Below are 19,281 nucleotides of genomic sequence, written 5' to 3'. Positions count from 1 at the left end.
GCTTATATTCCAATGATACACGTCACTCAGTAGGAGAGATGGAGAAAGAGGACAGAGAAAGAAATGTAAGGAGAAGGAAAATAAAAGTGGGAGAATGAGGAAAAAGAGGTGAGACGATAGGCGACGTCTGCCACATGACAGTGCTCCTGTTTAAATAATAAACAGAAAAAAGGGTCTCTAAACAAATCGTTATCTCTCCACCTCCATGCGTTTCCCCCGCCTTCGCTCTACCCCTTCCTGCCTACATTGAAAAATAAAAATAAAAAAATTATTTAATGCCATTTCTTAATGAACATAATAGCTCGGTGCTAATAATGAAAAGAAAATAAAAACATCTAAAAACGCGGAGGGGCCCCTGAGTTGTCGCCAGCGCTCAATTATTTCCTTGTCAAGTGGGTCTGTTTTTAATGAGGCCCTGTGGGACTGACGTCTGTCAGTCAGCGCTGACTTTTTGACACCATTACAACTTCAAATAGAAGCCGCCGCCACGCTGCCTTCCACCGCTCGCTTGCTAGCTACCGCTCATCTGACAGGCTGGGAGGGAAGGGAGGGGAGGAAAGGTGGCAGAAGAGGTAGTGGTGGGGGGAACAGAGCACATCGGCACATACTGTACAGGCTTCACACACAGTGCTTTTAGTCTGAGTGAAAGCACAGTCACGGAGGGTCATTATCAGACAAGGTTTGTCAAACTGCCTGGGAATCCGACCCCCTCCCTCATTTCCTCTTCCTAGTCCACTTCCTTTATTTCCCCTTCCTCATCTCTACACTTTAATGATAAGTCTCTATGGGTCGGCCCCACGCGGGACGGTCACAAGGACGGTATTTTGTCAGTGGTTAATTTGGGGCTTTGAAGGAGACGGCGATGCGGCGGATGGTGAGGCCTGTGAAACGGAGGCCGTTGGTGGAGGGAGTTTCCCCCCCTTATATCTTAGAAATGACGAATACGGCCCTGAAACAGAATATTAAATGTTCTCACAGGGAAGCCACCACAAAAAAAGTCTCACCAGTGGGTGAGTGCGCTTACATATATGATGCCTTGCAAAAATATTCATACGTTTCTGCTTTTTTTTTACCCCCAGTTTTAATCCTACATGTGTTTTAGTAGGATCGCAAAAACACAAATGAAAGTAAAGTGTGCATGTTTATTTATTTTTAGAATATGTAAAAAAAAAACCCTGGAAACTTTTATTTTTAATTATTCAACCGCTTTTAGTCAATCCACCCAAAAATAAAATCTAAATAGAGGTCCTCTGTCATTTATTCTCAGATGTAAAGGGAACATTAATGAACTAATAACATTGTAAAAACTAAACAAAGCTCAGGAATGAGATGTAAAGCAGATTAAGGTTATAGAACCACACCTACTGCTTTGAAAATCTCACAGAAAAAATGTAAAATGTACAGAATGACACATCCCCTAGCCTCCAAAGACATGGCTCTTCATAGCTAAACTGAACAGACAAGGAGGGAATTAATCTGAGAGTCAGCCAAGATGTCGGTGCTAAAAATCTAAAAATCCACAACTTTGGTCGAAGAGCCTGTGAACAGAGGAAATAAAATGACCAAAAAAAAAAAAAAAACAAATCTGCAAATAAATAGCTAAGATGATGCTCTGGTCTGACAGGACTACATGTAGACCTTTTTACTTTGTAGAGGTAAACCAGCAATCCACATCACTCTCTGGGTGACCACTATAACATACGGCGATGGCAGTATCATGCAATGGGAGATACAATTTTTTGTTTAAAGATTTCCAAACAATTTTAAAAGTTGTACTACTACTTAGTTTATATGCAAACATGCAAAATTGTTAGAGCACCATGAACACATTTTCCAAACTGTTTTACAGGGTGGTGGCAGCTAGCCTGGGTGCCAGTCCGAACTTAGTCCCGCCCACAAAGTTTGAGGTCGGGAAGTTCGGTCTGGCTCTGCTCCATAGTAGCGCGAGTATTATCGCCCACTGTCAGGCGATCCAATCAAATTGTCAGGGCGGGCTTTATACGATGATGGACAGATGACCAACAGTAACGTAATCAACCACGTGACCTATGCGCGCTTGGGTGACAACAACAATGGCTGCCGCTGGAGAGTTTAGGTGAGTAGATTCTGCTTTAGGTCTGTTCTAGAAGATATCGACAGCAAATTAATTTTAAAAGAGGAACAGAGAAACGCGATCAAGTCTCATCTTCTTATTCTAGGCGTGAAACTGCACGCTTTGATTTTTGTGGACAACAACTATGCCTCGCTTAACATACGTCACGCACTCCGTTGCTCTTATTGGTTGTAGGTCTGTCCAATTGAGTGCAGAGGCATTTTTTTTCCTGGTTCGTTCGAAACACGCCCCATAATCACAGCTCTATGGAGCAGTATCAGACTCATATTCTGACTAGAATTGAGTAGGACTACGTTAGGCTAGGTGGCAGCATCATGTTCTGGGAAAGCTATGTCTTCAACAAGGACTAGTGGCATGTACACCAATATATATATATATATACTGTATATATATATATATATAAACATATATTCCTTCCATTTTGCAATTATTGTATAGTTTGTGGGCCCATGTCATTAAATTCTTCAAAAGCATTAAATTTACTCGCTGTACTGTGACCAAACAAATGAAATGAAAAAATTCACATAAATAGTTGTTTAAGGCTACTTTAATAAAACTTCTCTTAAGTTTGGATTTAAATAAAACCCCAAAGAACAACACGAGAGAACAAACCTGCAACCATTTTATATAATCAGTATGCATATTGACAAAAAGAAACATGTATTGTGACGGCCCTAAGAACATTAAATGAAATACAGAGAACAAACTTTACAGGTTGTAAAACAGGGGAAATTCATTTACAGAGGGAAAATAAAAACCTCAAACAAAACTACAAACCAACACTTTTTGTTTTTGGTCCTGAAGTGTAACTTATGTAAATTCAAAACAAAATAAATCACACAGCTCTATTACAGACATTTAAATCAAAACTTCTGCGTTCTTAAATAAATAGTAACAGAATCACCTGCAATGAAAGCAAAGACACTATACATGACTTCCATTTAGATGTTAGTACATACATCTATGTGCTGTACATATAGGCTATAAGATCAAACAAGGAAAGTTAAGAAGTCCAAAGAAATTAATGATGTTTATTTTGGGGATAAAAATGAACCAAATAGGGATACTTCTGTGTTACCCTTAAATATTCTTAAATTTTTCTGTCTATCTTAAAAAGGCGACACATCTGTTCTTGAATGCAAGCAGCGTTCTTCCAAATAAACCAAATTATATTAGATTTTTATTGTAAGAACAAACTTCTGACTTGAACTTAGTTGATTTCAATGCTTCATGCATCTCACATATAGTCTGAGGGCCTCGAGCACATAACTCTAAACATGCGTGTGCAGAGCTTTAGTTTTTAACGCAGACCTAAACAGATGAGAAACACTTAATGCAGACTTTTGTATTTGCTTCAAGCTCCAACACAAGATAGGCTGTGAATCTACATGGAGGATATGAAAAGTTTTAGTCATTCCCCACCTCTGCTGTCCCAAGAGAAGGGGGCAAAGGGGGTGTGGGGGGACACGCCTGAGTACAAAGAGAAAGAAAGTAAAGCGAAAAGTGGAGAAAGGAGTAAAAACAGAAGGAAAAACGGAAAGTCGAGCAGGAAAAAAGCTCCCTGTCAGGTTTAGGAAACTATGATTCATGGGTACCATTTGTCCTAATTACAGCAGGACAACGCTTTTGTCGCTATTAATCATGGATGTGTGTGTGTTTATATTCGTGTTGAGCGGAAAGAAGGGAAGGTGGGGAGTGTTGGTATACTGGTGTACGGCCGAGATCAGTGCCTCCGCACATTTAAATAGATGGCCAGGATGATGGTAAGAAGGATGAAGGCTCCGAGGACAAAGACCAGGACGCGATTCTGGATGATCCTGTGGAGAGAAAGACGGGGAAATTAACGCAAGTCTCAAAGTTTCAACAGAAGAGCAAACACTTAAAACAGTCACATGTTTATGAGGGATTTAAATGACCAGTAATTATCTTATTGTGTTAAATAGTAAGCATGAAGTCAGGATACATGGTATTTATCACTCTGTGGTCACTGGTTAACAGTTTTAAAACCTGCAAAATGTGAAAAAAAAAGAAGAAATCTGATGTGTTTACTCTTGTGTAGTGTCTGTAAAAAGGCCACACTAATGTGTGCACGCTTCCAAAACAAATCAAAACAATTCTAAACAAAAGTGACAGAGGAGTTTATACAAACTGCAAACTGCCTCTAAAACTTCAGCTGCACAGTAAAGTGGAAAAAGAGGCTCAGGAGTTTCCTGGAGGTAATAAAAATCACTGAATTACTGAAGGAATTTACCATAAAACAACTCTGTCTTCTGCGCTATAAAAACTGTCCCATTTTTACTAAACTACGCTGGCTGGGAACCAACGAAACACAACGGGAGGGAAGAAAGAAAAACATGCTAAATTTGAGCTTTATTATCTAAGTAACGTTGGCTTCTTTTGGTATTCTAACCACCACAGCTCTTTTTCCACAATCTGTAAAATGATCGCTTTGAATGCATATTTGATGCTCAACTTCATCTTAAATTAAAACCTTTATTTTTCATTGCATTTCTACATTCCTCCTGCATTTAAAAGTAAATTAGGAAGAAGTGAGCAGCTCACAGCATCTATGGAGCAACCTGGAGCTGCTCTGGGACCCAGAGTGGCAGTCTGGGGTTTAAACCGGGTACCTGGAGCCTTTTCAGAACAAAAGCGCTTTAAACTAACCTTTACTTTGAAGGGATGCATGCTTATTGTTACCCTTTGCTCTGAAATAAAATCTAGTACAAACAATTGCGTAGTCTAGTAAATATGGATCATCTTTTTTAGAAATGAATCCCAGTATTAATATATATGTGCTTTGAAAGCCTTTGCTCTAGAACTTTGGAGAAGTTTAGCCTATCTGGAGGAGATCTTAAGCTTGAGCAGGACAGTCTGTCGAGATGGCAGCTATTCGTCATGCTCTCCAATCATTTAACCTTTGCAGAGGTCTACTTTCATTGCTGAAACACAGTGTTGGTGGCATCGTGGTGTGGGATTGCTTTTTTTGTAATCAAAAAACATGTTTGGTTCACCTCATAATAATGTGATACTTTCTGTTGGTTTATCTACTGTATAGCTGAGATGTGACCAAATGCGAAAAACGGTGAAGGGGTGCGAATTAGGGCTGCAACTAACGATTATTTTGCAAATCGATTAATGTGTTGAGTATTTGTTCGAATAATAATCAGATGGCCAAAGAATCCTTAAAGAGGATTTTTTACAAAATTAGACCTGTTGAAACCAAAAATATTCCACTTGAGGAGTTCTGGATAGATCATATTGGCTGCGTCTCAATTCGCAGGCTGCGTACTTGGTAGGACGCATTTTGAGGCCGGTGACGTCACAACGCTGCGCGGAGGCCGTCCCATTTGGCAAAAATTCTGAGGACGCTTAAAATGCAGCCTTAAAATGCGTCCTCCTTTTCCCCGAATTCTGAGGACGCATCGCTACCGTCCTTAGTGGCCTCGCCTCCCACTAGATTTCCCGAGGTGCTTTGCGCGCTTCTTTTTTTTTTTTTAGTAGTTGAAGAAGAAGAAGAAAGTCGGATTTTCTTCAAGTTACGGACAACCGAAAGCAGCAGCAGCGCCGACAGTAGTGCGGAGAACACCTTTATATGTAAGTAGTGTGTTTTTTTTTAATGAACATCTATTAAAATACATGACGGTAACGGAGCCACCGGAATATGTAGGAGCAGCTAAAGCTAAAGCTAAGAGCTAACCTGTTGATACGTGATGTTCATCAACAATTAAAAGCCTTCATACAAATGTCACTATTTTTTATTTTAACCTACATCTTACTGTACTGATAGCCGTATCCCTCACTAATCAGATCTGTTTATTCTCAAACAGTTTATTACAAAGGATTAGAGCTGTTAAAGCTTAATGCAGCTGAAGAAATAACATTAGTCCAGCTGTACTGGGCTGTTAATACTGCAAACGTTTTGTTTTAATACTCAATAACGTATAGTTTATTTACAGTACAGTATAATAAGGTTTAAAGTATAATTCGCTTGAAGAACAATACAGGCATAATTATACAGAACAGTTATTTTGCCTGTTGACTTAACAGAAATATGCTTTACATGTCATTTTGTTCCAGGGAGCAGACAGAGGAGTGGATAAAATGACCACCTTATCATCGGGGCCAAAAATACTGCTGCAGGCGGATGGAGGGAAGAGTTGAGGCAGAATTCCATCTACATGTTGCATTTCTATGTAAAAGTCACACAAGTTAAAAGAAGTCCTGTTCAAACACCAACATACAAATATAATCTTTTGATCACATCAAATGATGCTCAGATGCCACTTTTTGTAAATCTCATATTTGTGATAGAAGTGATCCTTGTGTGGGACAACTTAAAAAAAAAAAATACAAAGTATGTTCAGGTTTGGATAATGTAATGAAACACACACACACACCTATATATGTATGTGTGTGTAGGGAAATTACATCTTTCATTTATTATATTCATGTTAATTTACACTTTGAGTAAGCTTGAAAAAGTAATCTCCAGGTTACCATTCCAAAGTCTTTTTCTGTAGAATTTCATCAATCCGTCCAAATCATGAAACATTCCTTTTTTCTAGCTTTAAAGAAACACTATAGAAAATAGCATCTGTTGATAAAAATAGTTTTCCTCTACTTTAGGAATGCAAAGATCATTGGACAGGGCAGGGGGTCAGTGGGAATCCTACTGCTGCCACCTGGCCCTGGTTTGTCCTCATGGTTGAGGTATTAGGACAGAGGCCCTCTATTACCCCACCTGTCCTAATTGCCTCCATCCCTGAGGAAACACCAGGGCCAGGTGCTGCAGAGGCTGAGCAGCATCAGGGTGACGATGAGGAAGAGAATGAGGATGAGGGAGGAGGAAGAGAAGAAGTAATGGTGGATTTAATCAGGGAGGATATCAGATGGCAGAGGGAGGCGGGAAAGGATGGACAGATTATTTCATTTATTGGAGAGGATGGTGGACAGAGGTTATTATTTTTTTTTTGGTGTTTTTTTTAACAAGTTGAAGTTCTGTGTTGCTGTTATGGTTAAATTGAATTATTAAATTGTTTATAAAAGTTATTGCTGTCGGTGTGTTCTTAAAGTCTTTTAACCTTTTTACATTATCTGTTTCATCACTTTGTAATTTAAGTAAACTTAGAACAACTTCTCAGTGACATCAGTTTATTTTTAGAGAAGCAAGTATTTACAATAAACTATTAAACATTTTTAACTATTGACATTAGATTTTAAAATTAACTACTACAACTATTTACAGAAGATATACAGTAAATATTATTAGAGAACATATATATATATATAATTGTGACTGAGCAGGAGTCCCTGGTGGTGCTGCTGGACTGGATGGGATGCCACACAGATGTCCTTGGAGTCTTCTGACTGCGAGTGGGACATCATCTGGGGGGTGGGGGGGATGCCTCTCTCCACTGCTGACCCAATCGATGGCTGCCATGTTACTAAAAATGTTCAAGAAGACGCAGAAAATAATGACTTTACTAAAACTGTTTATAACCCTGAAATGAGAACAGCTAAAATGTGATTCTACTTGCCATCTAAATGTAACGGTGGTCAGGTAGACGCTCCTCCAAGGCAGACACCTCAGCAGACAGCTGGTCCCTCCAGTGAGCACCACTGACTGCCTCCTACACCTTCTCCCCTCCTCATCCTCTGGCATGTAGTCCTGCTCTTCATCCTCTGGGGCTGTTATGACCTGTAGAAAAAAAAAGACAAAAATATTTATTTTTATTCAGTCATCTATCTTTTTTTCCTTGTCTTTATTACATGATTTATTAGAAATTCCATTTTACTTCATCTAGATCCACTAACTTATTTTTTTCGTTTTTATATTTAGATTTTTTTTTCCTGTATTATGTTTATATATATATATATATAAAATTGCAAATAAAATCAGGCAGTAAGGGGATAATAATTTAGACAAAAATTATTTATTTCTCAACAGTTTGGCTTCTCAACACAACATTAGTGATGGTGAAAGTAGTGATTTAAGTCAGTTATTTACAGGGTTTGTACACATTTAACTATTCAATTCAAATTACTAAACAAATAAATCACAAACTTACAAATAAATATAAAACTTTGATACTTAAACATATTCATCAATCTGCTGACAAGCGTTTATTTAATAACTGGTATATTCTGATCATTAGCAGGCCCCTGTGGGGTTAGAATAATAGCAGGTAGATCTTACCTCTCCACTGCGCTCTGCCAGCCTGAGAAAAATCAGCCGCAGGTTTTGCTGCCGCCGAAGCCGTCAAAGCGACTCTCCTCCTCCAATAACAAGTAAATAAAAAAAATAAAAATTTCCATATCTATTTTTTTGTTGTTTCTTTCCGTATTTCTCGAGCTGTCGGATTTTGTTTCGCGCTGTGTTTGGGGTAAACGTGACGACGTCGTGTCGCAACCAGGAAGTGCTCCAAAGGCTAGACCGTCCCATTTACCAACGGCTGAGCATCCTCCGGAGCAGCCTACCAAGTCTGGGTCCTCCGGAGGCTAGGTAGGCTGCGTCCTCGGAAGTACGCAGCCTGCGAATTGAGACGCAGCCATTGACAGATAAAATTTTTTTTTGACATTAAATCCAAAATTTTTATTTCTTACAATTTTGATGAAATTATAGTGGCTATATTATAATAAGTTGCTCTGTCAGCTACAGGCATATTTTAGAGTCTCTACTCTTCAGTTAAGGATTCATCAATTACTAAATAAGTTGACGATTATTTCAATAATAAATTAATCACGATTAGTCCGATTAGTTGTTTCTGCTCTTGTGCGAAAACTTTTTGAAGCATCTAAAAAACTAAGCCCAGATGGGACAAATCTTAGTAGTGATGGAGTAAAGCAGATAAAGACTGATACAATTATTTTCTTATTCTTCAAGAAGTAGAAACATCGATGAAAGTCAGAAAACTAAACTTTTTCCATAATATAATCTGTGACTCTGAAGTATAATAGAGGCAAATGAAATGCTTGTCTGGACTTGATTAGGACTGAAGGAAACCCTGGTAGGACCTAACGCTCACGTTCAGACAAACACACACAAACACCTCGCTAACCCTTCGCTGCTCCTGACAAATGAGAGAATTATCACATTTGCTGACTTGTGGAGGGATAGGGGAGAGGCTGTGCAGCGGGGGGGCACTGTCCACTTTTCTAAGCACGAGATGAATAGTCCGTGTCGTGGCCATTTATCACCGAGGAGGGGCTGCCTGGCTGGTTGCTCAGTCACCCTGCTACCCTCTAAAGTCCAACTCTGAGCTTGCGGCCTTCTACACTCCACCACCTCAGACTTACAAGCCATTCTGCGAGCCAATTAGTTTAAAACCTCAGCTGTGGAGGAAAAGTATTTTAAAGCAAAACGCTCCACAGATACAGCTCTCCTTATACCTAATCGAAGAACATATAACAAAAAACATGATAAGGAAACACTCTGAACATGAGAGATATCCCCTCACATGTTTGAGTTGCAGCATGAAGTAATGGTAGCTTATACTTAAGTGAATGCGTACATCAAACAACAAAATATAAATATGACACTGTGTCTATGAGGCTGCAGGTTTAATTTACACACAAAAACAAACAACAAATAGCATCTATGTTAGAGTGAAGAATGAAGCAGTAATGGAGAAGCTGTAATGAGCAAAAGCTCACTGTGGTGTTTAGATGAGGCTGGTAGGATTGGCTCAAAGCAGCTGGGGAGGAGATCCCACTGAAGCCCCTATCAGAGCATACTGAGGCCCCCCCCCCATTAATTGACATTCATTATTTACAATGATTATTTATCCAAGCTAAATACCCGGAGGAGTACGAGTCTGGTATGTGTGTGCGAATGCTTTGGGAAAATCCAGCTTGTTTTGGGGTGTTTGTTAGTTCTTGTATTTTTTCTTTTCTTGGAGGGGGGGTGGGGTTGGGGGCTACAAGCTTCCAGTGGAGAAGAAAATGTACAGGAAGTCAGTTCGAGCTGTTCTGATGAGTAGGGAAAGTACTAATAAAGCAGCATTTGTTAAAGGAGTCTCACAGAGAACAACTTCAAAAACCGAAGAGTTTAAAGCTGTAGTGAATATGATGGGGCTGGACTTCATTTATTTTCTTTTATTTTTCTCCCAGGGGTATATTAAAAAAAATAAACATGCATCTTTACTTTAGGAGCCTTGGTGCAGAGGAAAAAAAAACATCTGTTTACGGATAAAAAGCAGAAAAACGGCGTGTAAACATCAGCAATTAAAGCTTTCCCCACTGAGGGAAGGTAAAAGAGCAAATTCAACCCCCATCTTTAAATAACTTAAATGTGCGGAATTTAAAACATCTAATAATATAATTGGATGGATCTTAATTTCATCTATGTTATAGCTTCCAGTCTAAGCTAAACTGTAGTCCCAGTATGTGGACCAATGGAGCTGGAAGTGCATTTAATTTTTAGAAAACTGGGAATGGATATTTTTTTTTTTTTCTATTTCTTGATTTTTTATTTTCTTTTAAATACTATTAAAAAACACTTTTATATTTTTTCCTGCACCAATCAAGCCAGATTTTACAAGCTCCTAGCCTATTTCTCTAAAGGTTTTTATTTTAGTAGATCTTTTTTTTTTTTTTTAGATGATCGTATTTCTAATCTGTTTACACTCACCCTGTGCACTTTGATTACTTTTTTGTCCTGATATGCAATGAGTCACATGATTGGACTGTAAATAACACTGACATTCTTTATCATAAAATTCTTTACATGTTTTTTTCCCCACTTCTTAGTAACAAATGAGCAACTTTAACGAGGCAACGAATGGGATCCACGGATTGTGCCTTCCTTGGAGAAGATGAAGAAAATCACAGGACAAACAACCAGGCAGGCACACACATCTCTAACAATTTTATGTATCAAATGAAACTGAAATTCATGTTTTCAAAATGAAAAATTCTTTAAAACCAATAATTGTTACATTTCTCCAAGAATAACATCTCTTTTACTGTATTTCTGTTAGAAACCCAACAGCATGATTAAAGCGATAAGGAAAAGTTTGAAACACATCTTAGCAAAGGCTTTAAAACCCCAAATGGAACAAGACTATCCAGGAACTTCATAAAAAGAGGAATATAATGAACTTTATTTTATCCATACATATATTTTACCTCTGCTTGTTCATTGCCGGGGGAAGCAGTTTTATAAAACCATTACATTCTGGTTTAAAACAGTGAATTTAACATGTAAGGAACCACTGTCCTTAAGCTGGCACACCAGCAGTGAGATATAAAGGGGAGGAAAAGTAACTTTTTTTTAATAAAACATGCTTTTGCGGCGTATATATATATATATATATATATATATATATATATATATATATATATATATATATATATATATATTAGATTCATGGCCAGCTATAAGCAGGGAAATTCCTATTTTGAGCTAATCACAGGAGTAAAATAAACAGCTTTATTTAAAGATTTTCAGAGTTTTTATTTTCTCAGACCACAGAAACAACTAAAATGATATCCGTTCGGCAAACAGAGGATCCATTCCTTTAAATCCTTCCTAAAAAAGGAGCTAAATAACGAAAATGGTTCAAATTCTGGGAGGCAGGGAGGTGAACAAAGCTCTCCCTCTCTGTATGGTTGATCCTGTCCTGACACGTGGCCAGACAGAACAGAACTTATCAAACCGGATCCATCCCACAGTTTTGACACTTGACATACAGACAGAGGGTAAGGGTGTGTGTTTGAGTGGGGAGGGGGGCAGGACTGAGGCTGTGTGACTGTGTGCACATAAAAAAGGGTGCAGATATGCAAACTGACCCACATCTACTGGAGATCCCAACAATGATGCAGAGCCACTAACAAACTGTGATTTGATAAAAAACTAAACCCAAAGTTGTCATTTAATGCATTATTTAGTTTCCAAAACACATCCTTCAGATCAGAGAGGTTTATGAAATGGTTTATTTTATTAGAGCTTCGTGCATTTATAACAAATAATTCCAGGATAAAAAATATTAGAAGGCTTTTGGTTGAGGTTACTTATAGTTTTCATTCAGCCATTTAATCATAAAACTTTTCTGAGTTTCTTATTCCAGTTTGCAAGTAATCTGGGATGTTTATGCTTTAATGTTTGCATTTTTTATTAATAAATGTATAAAACTTTGATCAGATTAAACCAAATGTTGCCTCCAATAGAAACTCAGAAAAAGCTTGTTGAAATATAAATGAACAAAGGTAAGACATTTACTTCCACCTGTTAGGGTGTAGATTAAAAAAGACCACTGTATAAAATAAATTAAATAACTAAATGTAGCTTATGGGATGCAGAGATTTAATAAAATATATTAAAAAGGTTCAATTGGAAACATTATTTTTTACCACTTGGGTCCTTCACACTAATGCCTGCTTTGGGGAGTGGCAGCCTAGTAGTTAGGGCATTGCACTTGGAATCATGAGGTTCTGAGTTAAAGCCCCACTCCCACAGACTGCCACTTTGGGTCTAAAGACCCTTAACCCCCACACTGCTCCACGGGTGACGAACAATGGCAGCCCACTGCTCCCCAAGGGTTAAATGCAGTTCATTTTGTTGCTCTGTACTTGTGACAGTGTAATGACAATAAAAAAACGTTGGAAAAAAAGTGCCACCTATTTATTGAGCTTTTGACTCAATTAAAGTTGACATTTTTATATTATTTTCCTTTTTGATACTTTTATTAGTTGATTAGAAACTTTTGTATATTACTTTGTGGGTTTTATTTTTTTTATTTCAGTTAATTGTTGGTTAGTTTAGAATGCCTTAAGCCATTATATATTTTTTATTTATTTTGTGTATAACACAATAAACAGGAGTGATAATTTCACTTTTCACTAATATTTCCATTTATTAGATATGACTGCATAATTCAGATAAAAGATTATAGTAGGAACTGAAAAGAGTCAGCCAATAAGAGTAGAGAGTTCTGGCTCTCTGATTGGCTCCAGACGTTGCTTCTTTACAGGTAACTGGAGAGGTAACACCTCACTGGATGAAAATGCACACACATCAACAGAACTAATACAGGGGAGATGGACACAAAGAGCGGCAATGATAAGCGAGAGACCAGAGAAAAGGACAACGAAAAAGCTGAAAATGAAAAACAAGAAAGTGCGAAGGGGTGAAACAGAGAGGTGGAGAGTGAAGGGAGAAAAATAGAACCGAAGATGGGAAAAAGGAGAAGGAAAGAGAGAAAGGTCCGTTTACCCGAGGAGGCAAAGCTGGAGGAGAGGCTCCTCAGAGACAGATGAAAATAATGAGGACTTTTCTGTCAGGAAAGATTTACAAAATCGTACCAGTGTTATTAAAATTTAAAATCTCCCTTTTTTTCCCTCCCCTTTTTTTTCCCCGTTCTCATCCCCTTCCTCCCTCCCTCCCTTTGCCTGTTTTTTCCACTCCTCTTTCAGCAGCATAGCCTTATTACCAGCTTTAATGAGCACCAGGATACACCTCAGCTGCGTGTGTGTGTGTGGGTCCAAGTCCCTGGTGCCAGCTCCATCAGCACCACAGATTTCCCAGCTCCTTAAATGACACACACATGTGTACACGCAGAGAACACACAAGGTTTGGCACACAGTACACTTGTACAGGCTGCTTTTGATGGCTCTCTGAGGCAGCTGGACACGCACACCTTCCCACACACACACACACACACACACACACACACACACACACACACACACACACACACACACACACACACACACACACACACACACACACACACACACACACACACACACACACATACATATATATAATTTTCAGATGGATAGATAACACCCCTATCCCAAAACAAAAACAAAAGCGGTGAGACAGACATAAGCAGACAGACCCAACCCACCTTCAAACACACACACACACACACTTCACTAGGAGCAAACTTAGCAGCAGAGTTGCATCTCTCAGGCCCTCCCTTATCCGTCCTCTTTCCACAAGTAGACCAATAAAATAAAAATCAATGGCTGTCTGAGCCATTCTGGCTCTCCTCCTTGCAAACCCTGGGAATATACAGCACAGGAGAGGAGGAAGAGGAGGAGGGGAGAAATGGGAAAAGGAGGCAAGGATCAATGTGTTCACAAATGGTTTGAGTGATGGACACGGAGGTGGAGCACTGGTGGGGGTAAGTCTCAGTAACGCCCCAACTTGTTAAAACGAAACTAATTCAAATAAATGTTTCATTGTAGAAGCACATGTGCTCCCTAATATTCACACGCAGACTCCTATTGTCTCACACCATCTCTCTCTCTCACATAACATAAAACTACACACTGAAGTATGATGAAACAAAGGGGCTGAGATGGGCCTGCTATCACCCCGGTTAGAGAGAAAATTGTGAAACGTTTGAATCAAGCGAAAGCAGCGCGAAACAGCGAAGCCGAAAGCTTTCAGAAGAGTTGGATCAAGTTCATTCTGCAGAGCAGAGATAATGACTTGACCTGTTTGTAAGAGCGATCTGATCCCGCCATGTGTACTCATCCCACTGCCCCCAAGGGGGTGTTCAAGATAAATGCTGACTTTTTTTTTTTCTGTCAAATATCACAACATTCAGGCATGCATACACAGAGTTAAATAGGTCTTTAATTGGATGCTGTTTGCTGTAATTATTTAAAGAAGACTCCAACACCACGTAATTCCCCCAAGAAAAACAACATTTAGAAGCCTGCCCACACCAACACTTATACACTAACTCTACTGCAAAGATGGAGACCATTAGTTCTTATACACAGCTCTTTAGTGTTTAAATAAATCTAAATCCATTCTTTTAAGGAAAATAAAAAGTAAAAAAAAAAATGGGCAACATTAGAAAATAATAGAAAAGTCCATATTTATTAATGAAAACCTGCTGAATCGCTTCCCTAATTAGAAGAGCAGAAATCCAAATTGTAATGTTTTTTTTTGGATAACCCTAACCAGATATATTGATTTTAAAAATTTATATTTAGGAGCAATATTTCTTCGAGCCTACTACCATAACATATAAAGCATTAAAAATGATCATTGCCTCAAAATTTATAAAAATCTGTAATATACAGTAGAAGAGTGTAGCAGTTAGCAAGGCTTAGCCTTATTTAAACCAAAGTCTCAGAACTTATGACAGTATCACAACTTATATTTCAAAATCCACCAAATTCTCAAAAAAAAAAAAAGGATTAGAGAGTGACTCTCTTCAGGCTTACTATTATTTGCCAAAAGTCTTGCTCTCACCAATAGAACACCAAGACCTTTTAAACAGCTTGTAACGTTTTTTTTCTGCTTTCTCTGCCTTCAACTTTTCAGCAGCTACTCGTACTCGTTGTCTCCCGCTTTATCCGGAACCGGGTCAAGGGGGCAGCAGACTAAGCAGAGACTCCCAGACTTCCCTCTCTGCAGACACCTCCTCCAGCTCTGCTGGGGGAAGCCCTAGGCGCTCCCAGGCCAGCCGAGAGACATAGTCTCTCCAGCGTGTCCTGGGTCGTCCCCTGGGCCTCCTCCCGGTGGGACGTGCCTGGAACACCTCCCAAGGGAGGCGTCAAGGGGGCATCTGAAGAAGATGTCCGAGCCACCTCAACTGACTCCTCTCGATGTGGAGGAGAACCGGCTCTACACTGAGCCTCTCCAGAATGACCGAGCTCCTCACCCTATCTCTAAGGGAGAGCCCAGCCACCCTGCGGAGGAAGCTCATTTCAGCCGCTTGTATCCGGGATCTCGTTCTTTCGGTCATGATCCAAATTTCATGACCATACTGTAGGTGAGGGTAGGAACGTAGACAGACCGGTAAATTGAGAGCTTTGCCTTTTCGCTCAGCTCTCTCTTCACCACGACAGATCGGTGCAGCGTCCGCATTATTGCAGCAGCCGCACCGATCCGTCTATCGATCTCCCACTCCATTCTTCCCTCACTCGTGAACAGGACCCCAAGATACTTGAACTCCTCCACTTGAGGCAGGGACTCTCCTTCAACCTGAAGGGGACAAGCCACCTTTTTCCGGTCGAGAACCATGGCCTCGGACTATGAAGAGCTGATTCTCATCCCGGCCGCTTCACACTCGGCTGCGAACCGCCCCAGCGCACGCTGTAGGTCTTGGCAGGAGGGAGCCAGCAGAACTACGTCATCCGCAGAAAGCAGCCAAGGACCGGAGGGGGTCTGGTTTGGGGAACAGCGGATCTCGTCCCTGCTTTTCAGCAGCTAACTGATGCTAAAAATAACCAACACTGAGGAGTCTTCTATTAATAAAGGGGTAGTGGAGGATTTAAAAAAAAAATGCACATGCCCAACCCTGCACCCACTACAGAGAGAGAGAACACCTATTAACGTGTGCGAGCGCATGCACAAGCCCATTTCTCCTCATTTAGCTAGTGGTGATGTGACGTTTTTGAGATTTTACGGCACTAGTGGTCCATTTCATGGACAGTAGGATGACAGGAAAGGAGGTATGAGAGAGGGGAAGAGACATGTGGTAAAGGACCACAGGTTGGATTCGAACCTGGGTCGCCTGTGTCGAGGACTTGGGCCTCCACATATGGGTTGTGTGCGCTAACCACTGCTCCACCAAAGCATGCCTGTGAAATGTATTTCTTGATATAACATGCCAAACTTTATCTGTTCAGTAGAAACTTCGGAACCGAAGTGGGAAGCCCAACCTGTGCTTTCCGTGTACCCCATCCGGTAAAAGAATCTCCGGTCTTGTTTCTCGCCTTTAAGGCCTTTCTATTCTTCTCAAACACTGTCATTGTCACAACCATTTTCAAAGAACCGCAGTGAAAAAGGTGAGCTTCAATGACAGTCTGAAAACATAGCACCTGAAAGTGTGCATGCGCAGAAAAAGACAGCTAACTGACGAGCACCTTACATAAACCCATCACCAGAATGATTGACGCTTAGGAGGAGCACTTATTTAGATGATCCACCTGGAAAAATAAACCTCCTTCACTATACTTTTAAGAACTTTTACATAAATGAGCCATATTTTTACCGCAGCCTGGTTGTGCTTAGGTGCGATGCATTAACTGATACGAATAACATCTTATTATTTAGTTTCAGATCACATCTTATTGTTTAGTTTTAGTTTCTGCTGATCATTGGTCCAATTAAACTCAAAATTGTCTGATTCTGATTTCTTTGCATCTTCTGTGTAATTGTTTTAAACATGTTTTGAGAAGGAAAACTACTATTGACTTTAAGAGGCTACAGAATTTTGAAAACCGTTCTTTCCAGTTTCAGGTGATATTCATTGTTTAAACCAGAAATTAAAATACCCCCAAAATTTAGACAAGGTGAAGTAAAATGTAAGAGAATAAAAGCATAACATGCAAATACACAAAAAAGTAACAACTTCTTTTATGGAGGGAAGGAAATCCTGAATATTTCAACGTTTATTCAATCATCTACAAAATGAAGCTGAAGAAATATATATGTGAAATTTTGCATAATTGATCTAATAGAATCAAATGGTGTATGCCAAAGTTATAAAAAAAGAATAAAATAATAATAATAAAGTCCTGTAACAACTGATACAGCTGGGTTAATTGGCCAGGTATTAATTAGGAAGACATGGCCTGATTCTTTCCTCGCCCATCTCCCACTTCCCTCCTCTCCCTTCCAACTTAAGGCAGGGAAATAGCACCAGAGCTTTAGCAGTTCATCCATTTTTTATTTGGCTGCTAACAACCATAGCCAGCAGCAGCAGCACAGGCATAGGCTGGGATTCAGTAGTCTGCTGGAAAGTAGTGCAAGAAGGAAGGGAAATGAGGGCAGAAGAGGAAGGTTAGCAGAAAGAAGGTATGAATGTAGTGTGGCAGATGGGAATCTCTATGCAGAAATATAGGAGAGATGAAGAAAAGCATTAAAAGGGGAAAATATGTAACAAGGAAACAGGTAAAAGAGGAAGAGGTAATGTTTCAACTAGGGGTGTAAATAATAATCGTTTTGTATCGATGCATCGATCCAAAAGCCGACGATCCGATGCATCGACACGTCCGCAAGATAATCGATTAATGTTTTTTTTCCCCCTCCGGTCTATTTTTATCCATTTGCTCCTGGGCGTAATTCTTCCTCCCGTGCTGCGGTGCCGCTAAACCTATTTTCCCCTCCTACCTCGCTTCCTGGTTATACTCTTACAGCAGTTTGTTGCAGCAAGCTTCACACAGACATTTTTAAATTATGCTCAGTATTGAAGCGTGGTCTGGGCTACACGCTGTGGGTCTAGATACGGCCGAGGCGATGAGGAAGTTGGGGCGAGTTTAGTCCGACGACGGAGGGACAATGGGGCAAAAAGAGCGCAGATTCAGCTGGAAAAAGGCTCCCAGCGTTCTCGCGCACCTCGCGCTTCTAGCGGGTCAAACTTCACGAGTTGTTTTCCGCAATTTCGGTCATAAAAACAAAACTAGCCGGCCTCCTGTCTGGTGCACTGTTTGCGGTCAGCTATAGAGGTGGGCGGATCGATCCCAGGATCGATACTATTGATACCAACGCTGGTATTTATATTGAACAATATTCGTTTAACAAGATCGATACTTTTTATCCTCTCTCGCGCGCGCTGACTGCTGCGGAGTCACCAGTTTCCCCATATGTGTAACAGCACTTTGCTCCCCCTCCCCTCTCCTACAGTCACATGGCTCAGCGGCGCCAGCCAATCAGCGCGCAGGCTTAGCTTGGCCTGCCCACTCAGCACTACGTCACACAGACAACCGCGCTGCCGGTTGCTGGGTGAGTGCTCACTCAGACTTGGATGGAGAGAGAGACCAAAGACCCGCCTCCAGCCTCAGACAGACATCTTTGACCCAAGCGTTTCAGTCCTCCAGAGAATATCCAGGTAGATAACAGTGGTCATCATCTGCAGCACTTCATTATACATCATATATTACTCAGAAAGTGTAGTTAAGACCTTGAAAAAACCCAGTACATTTATCCCATTAAAAATTGTTAGCTAAAATAAGCTAACATTAGATAATCTCTTATTTATTCCACGATTGAGAACTTTATAGAAAAAAAGCAACAGGCAAGTGCAGCTTAAATGTAAAAAGTATCGGTATCGATATCGGCGATACTGACCCAGTATTTACTTGGTATCGGATCGATTAAAAAATCCCGGTATCGCCCACCTCTAGTCAGCTACAATCTGGGAGAGGTGCAGCGGAGCGTCTCTCAAGGGGCGGTGAAGTCAACACTCTGGAGCCTT

General features: G+C 40.1%; 1 protein-coding gene across 4 annotated transcripts in view; it reads right to left on the bottom strand.

The window, feature by feature from the left end:
- Positions 1-2,642: 2,642 nt before the first annotated feature.
- vti1a (vesicle transport through interaction with t-SNAREs 1A) overlaps positions 2,643-19,281 on the bottom strand; it is a 180,396-nt gene continuing 163,757 nt past the window's right edge. For all 4 annotated transcript variants that reach the window (XM_038272653.1, XM_038272650.1, XM_038272654.1 and 1 more), the window contains one exon: positions 2,643-3,930. Coding sequence is in view for 2 of the 4 variants with exons in the window: in XM_038272650.1 (XP_038128578.1) it covers positions 3,837-3,930 (94 nt within the window). In the remaining 2 variants the exon portion in view is untranslated. The remainder of the gene's footprint in view (positions 3,931-19,281) is intronic.

This window comes from Cyprinodon tularosa, unplaced genomic scaffold (assembly GCF_016077235.1).
Source record: "Cyprinodon tularosa strain WSP-4 unplaced genomic scaffold, ASM1607723v1 ctg84, whole genome shotgun sequence".
Classification (NCBI taxonomy): Eukaryota; Metazoa; Chordata; class Actinopteri; order Cyprinodontiformes; family Cyprinodontidae; genus Cyprinodon; species Cyprinodon tularosa.
The sequence above is the reverse complement of the archived record's forward strand: the minus strand, read 5'-3'. Positions and strand labels throughout refer to the sequence as shown.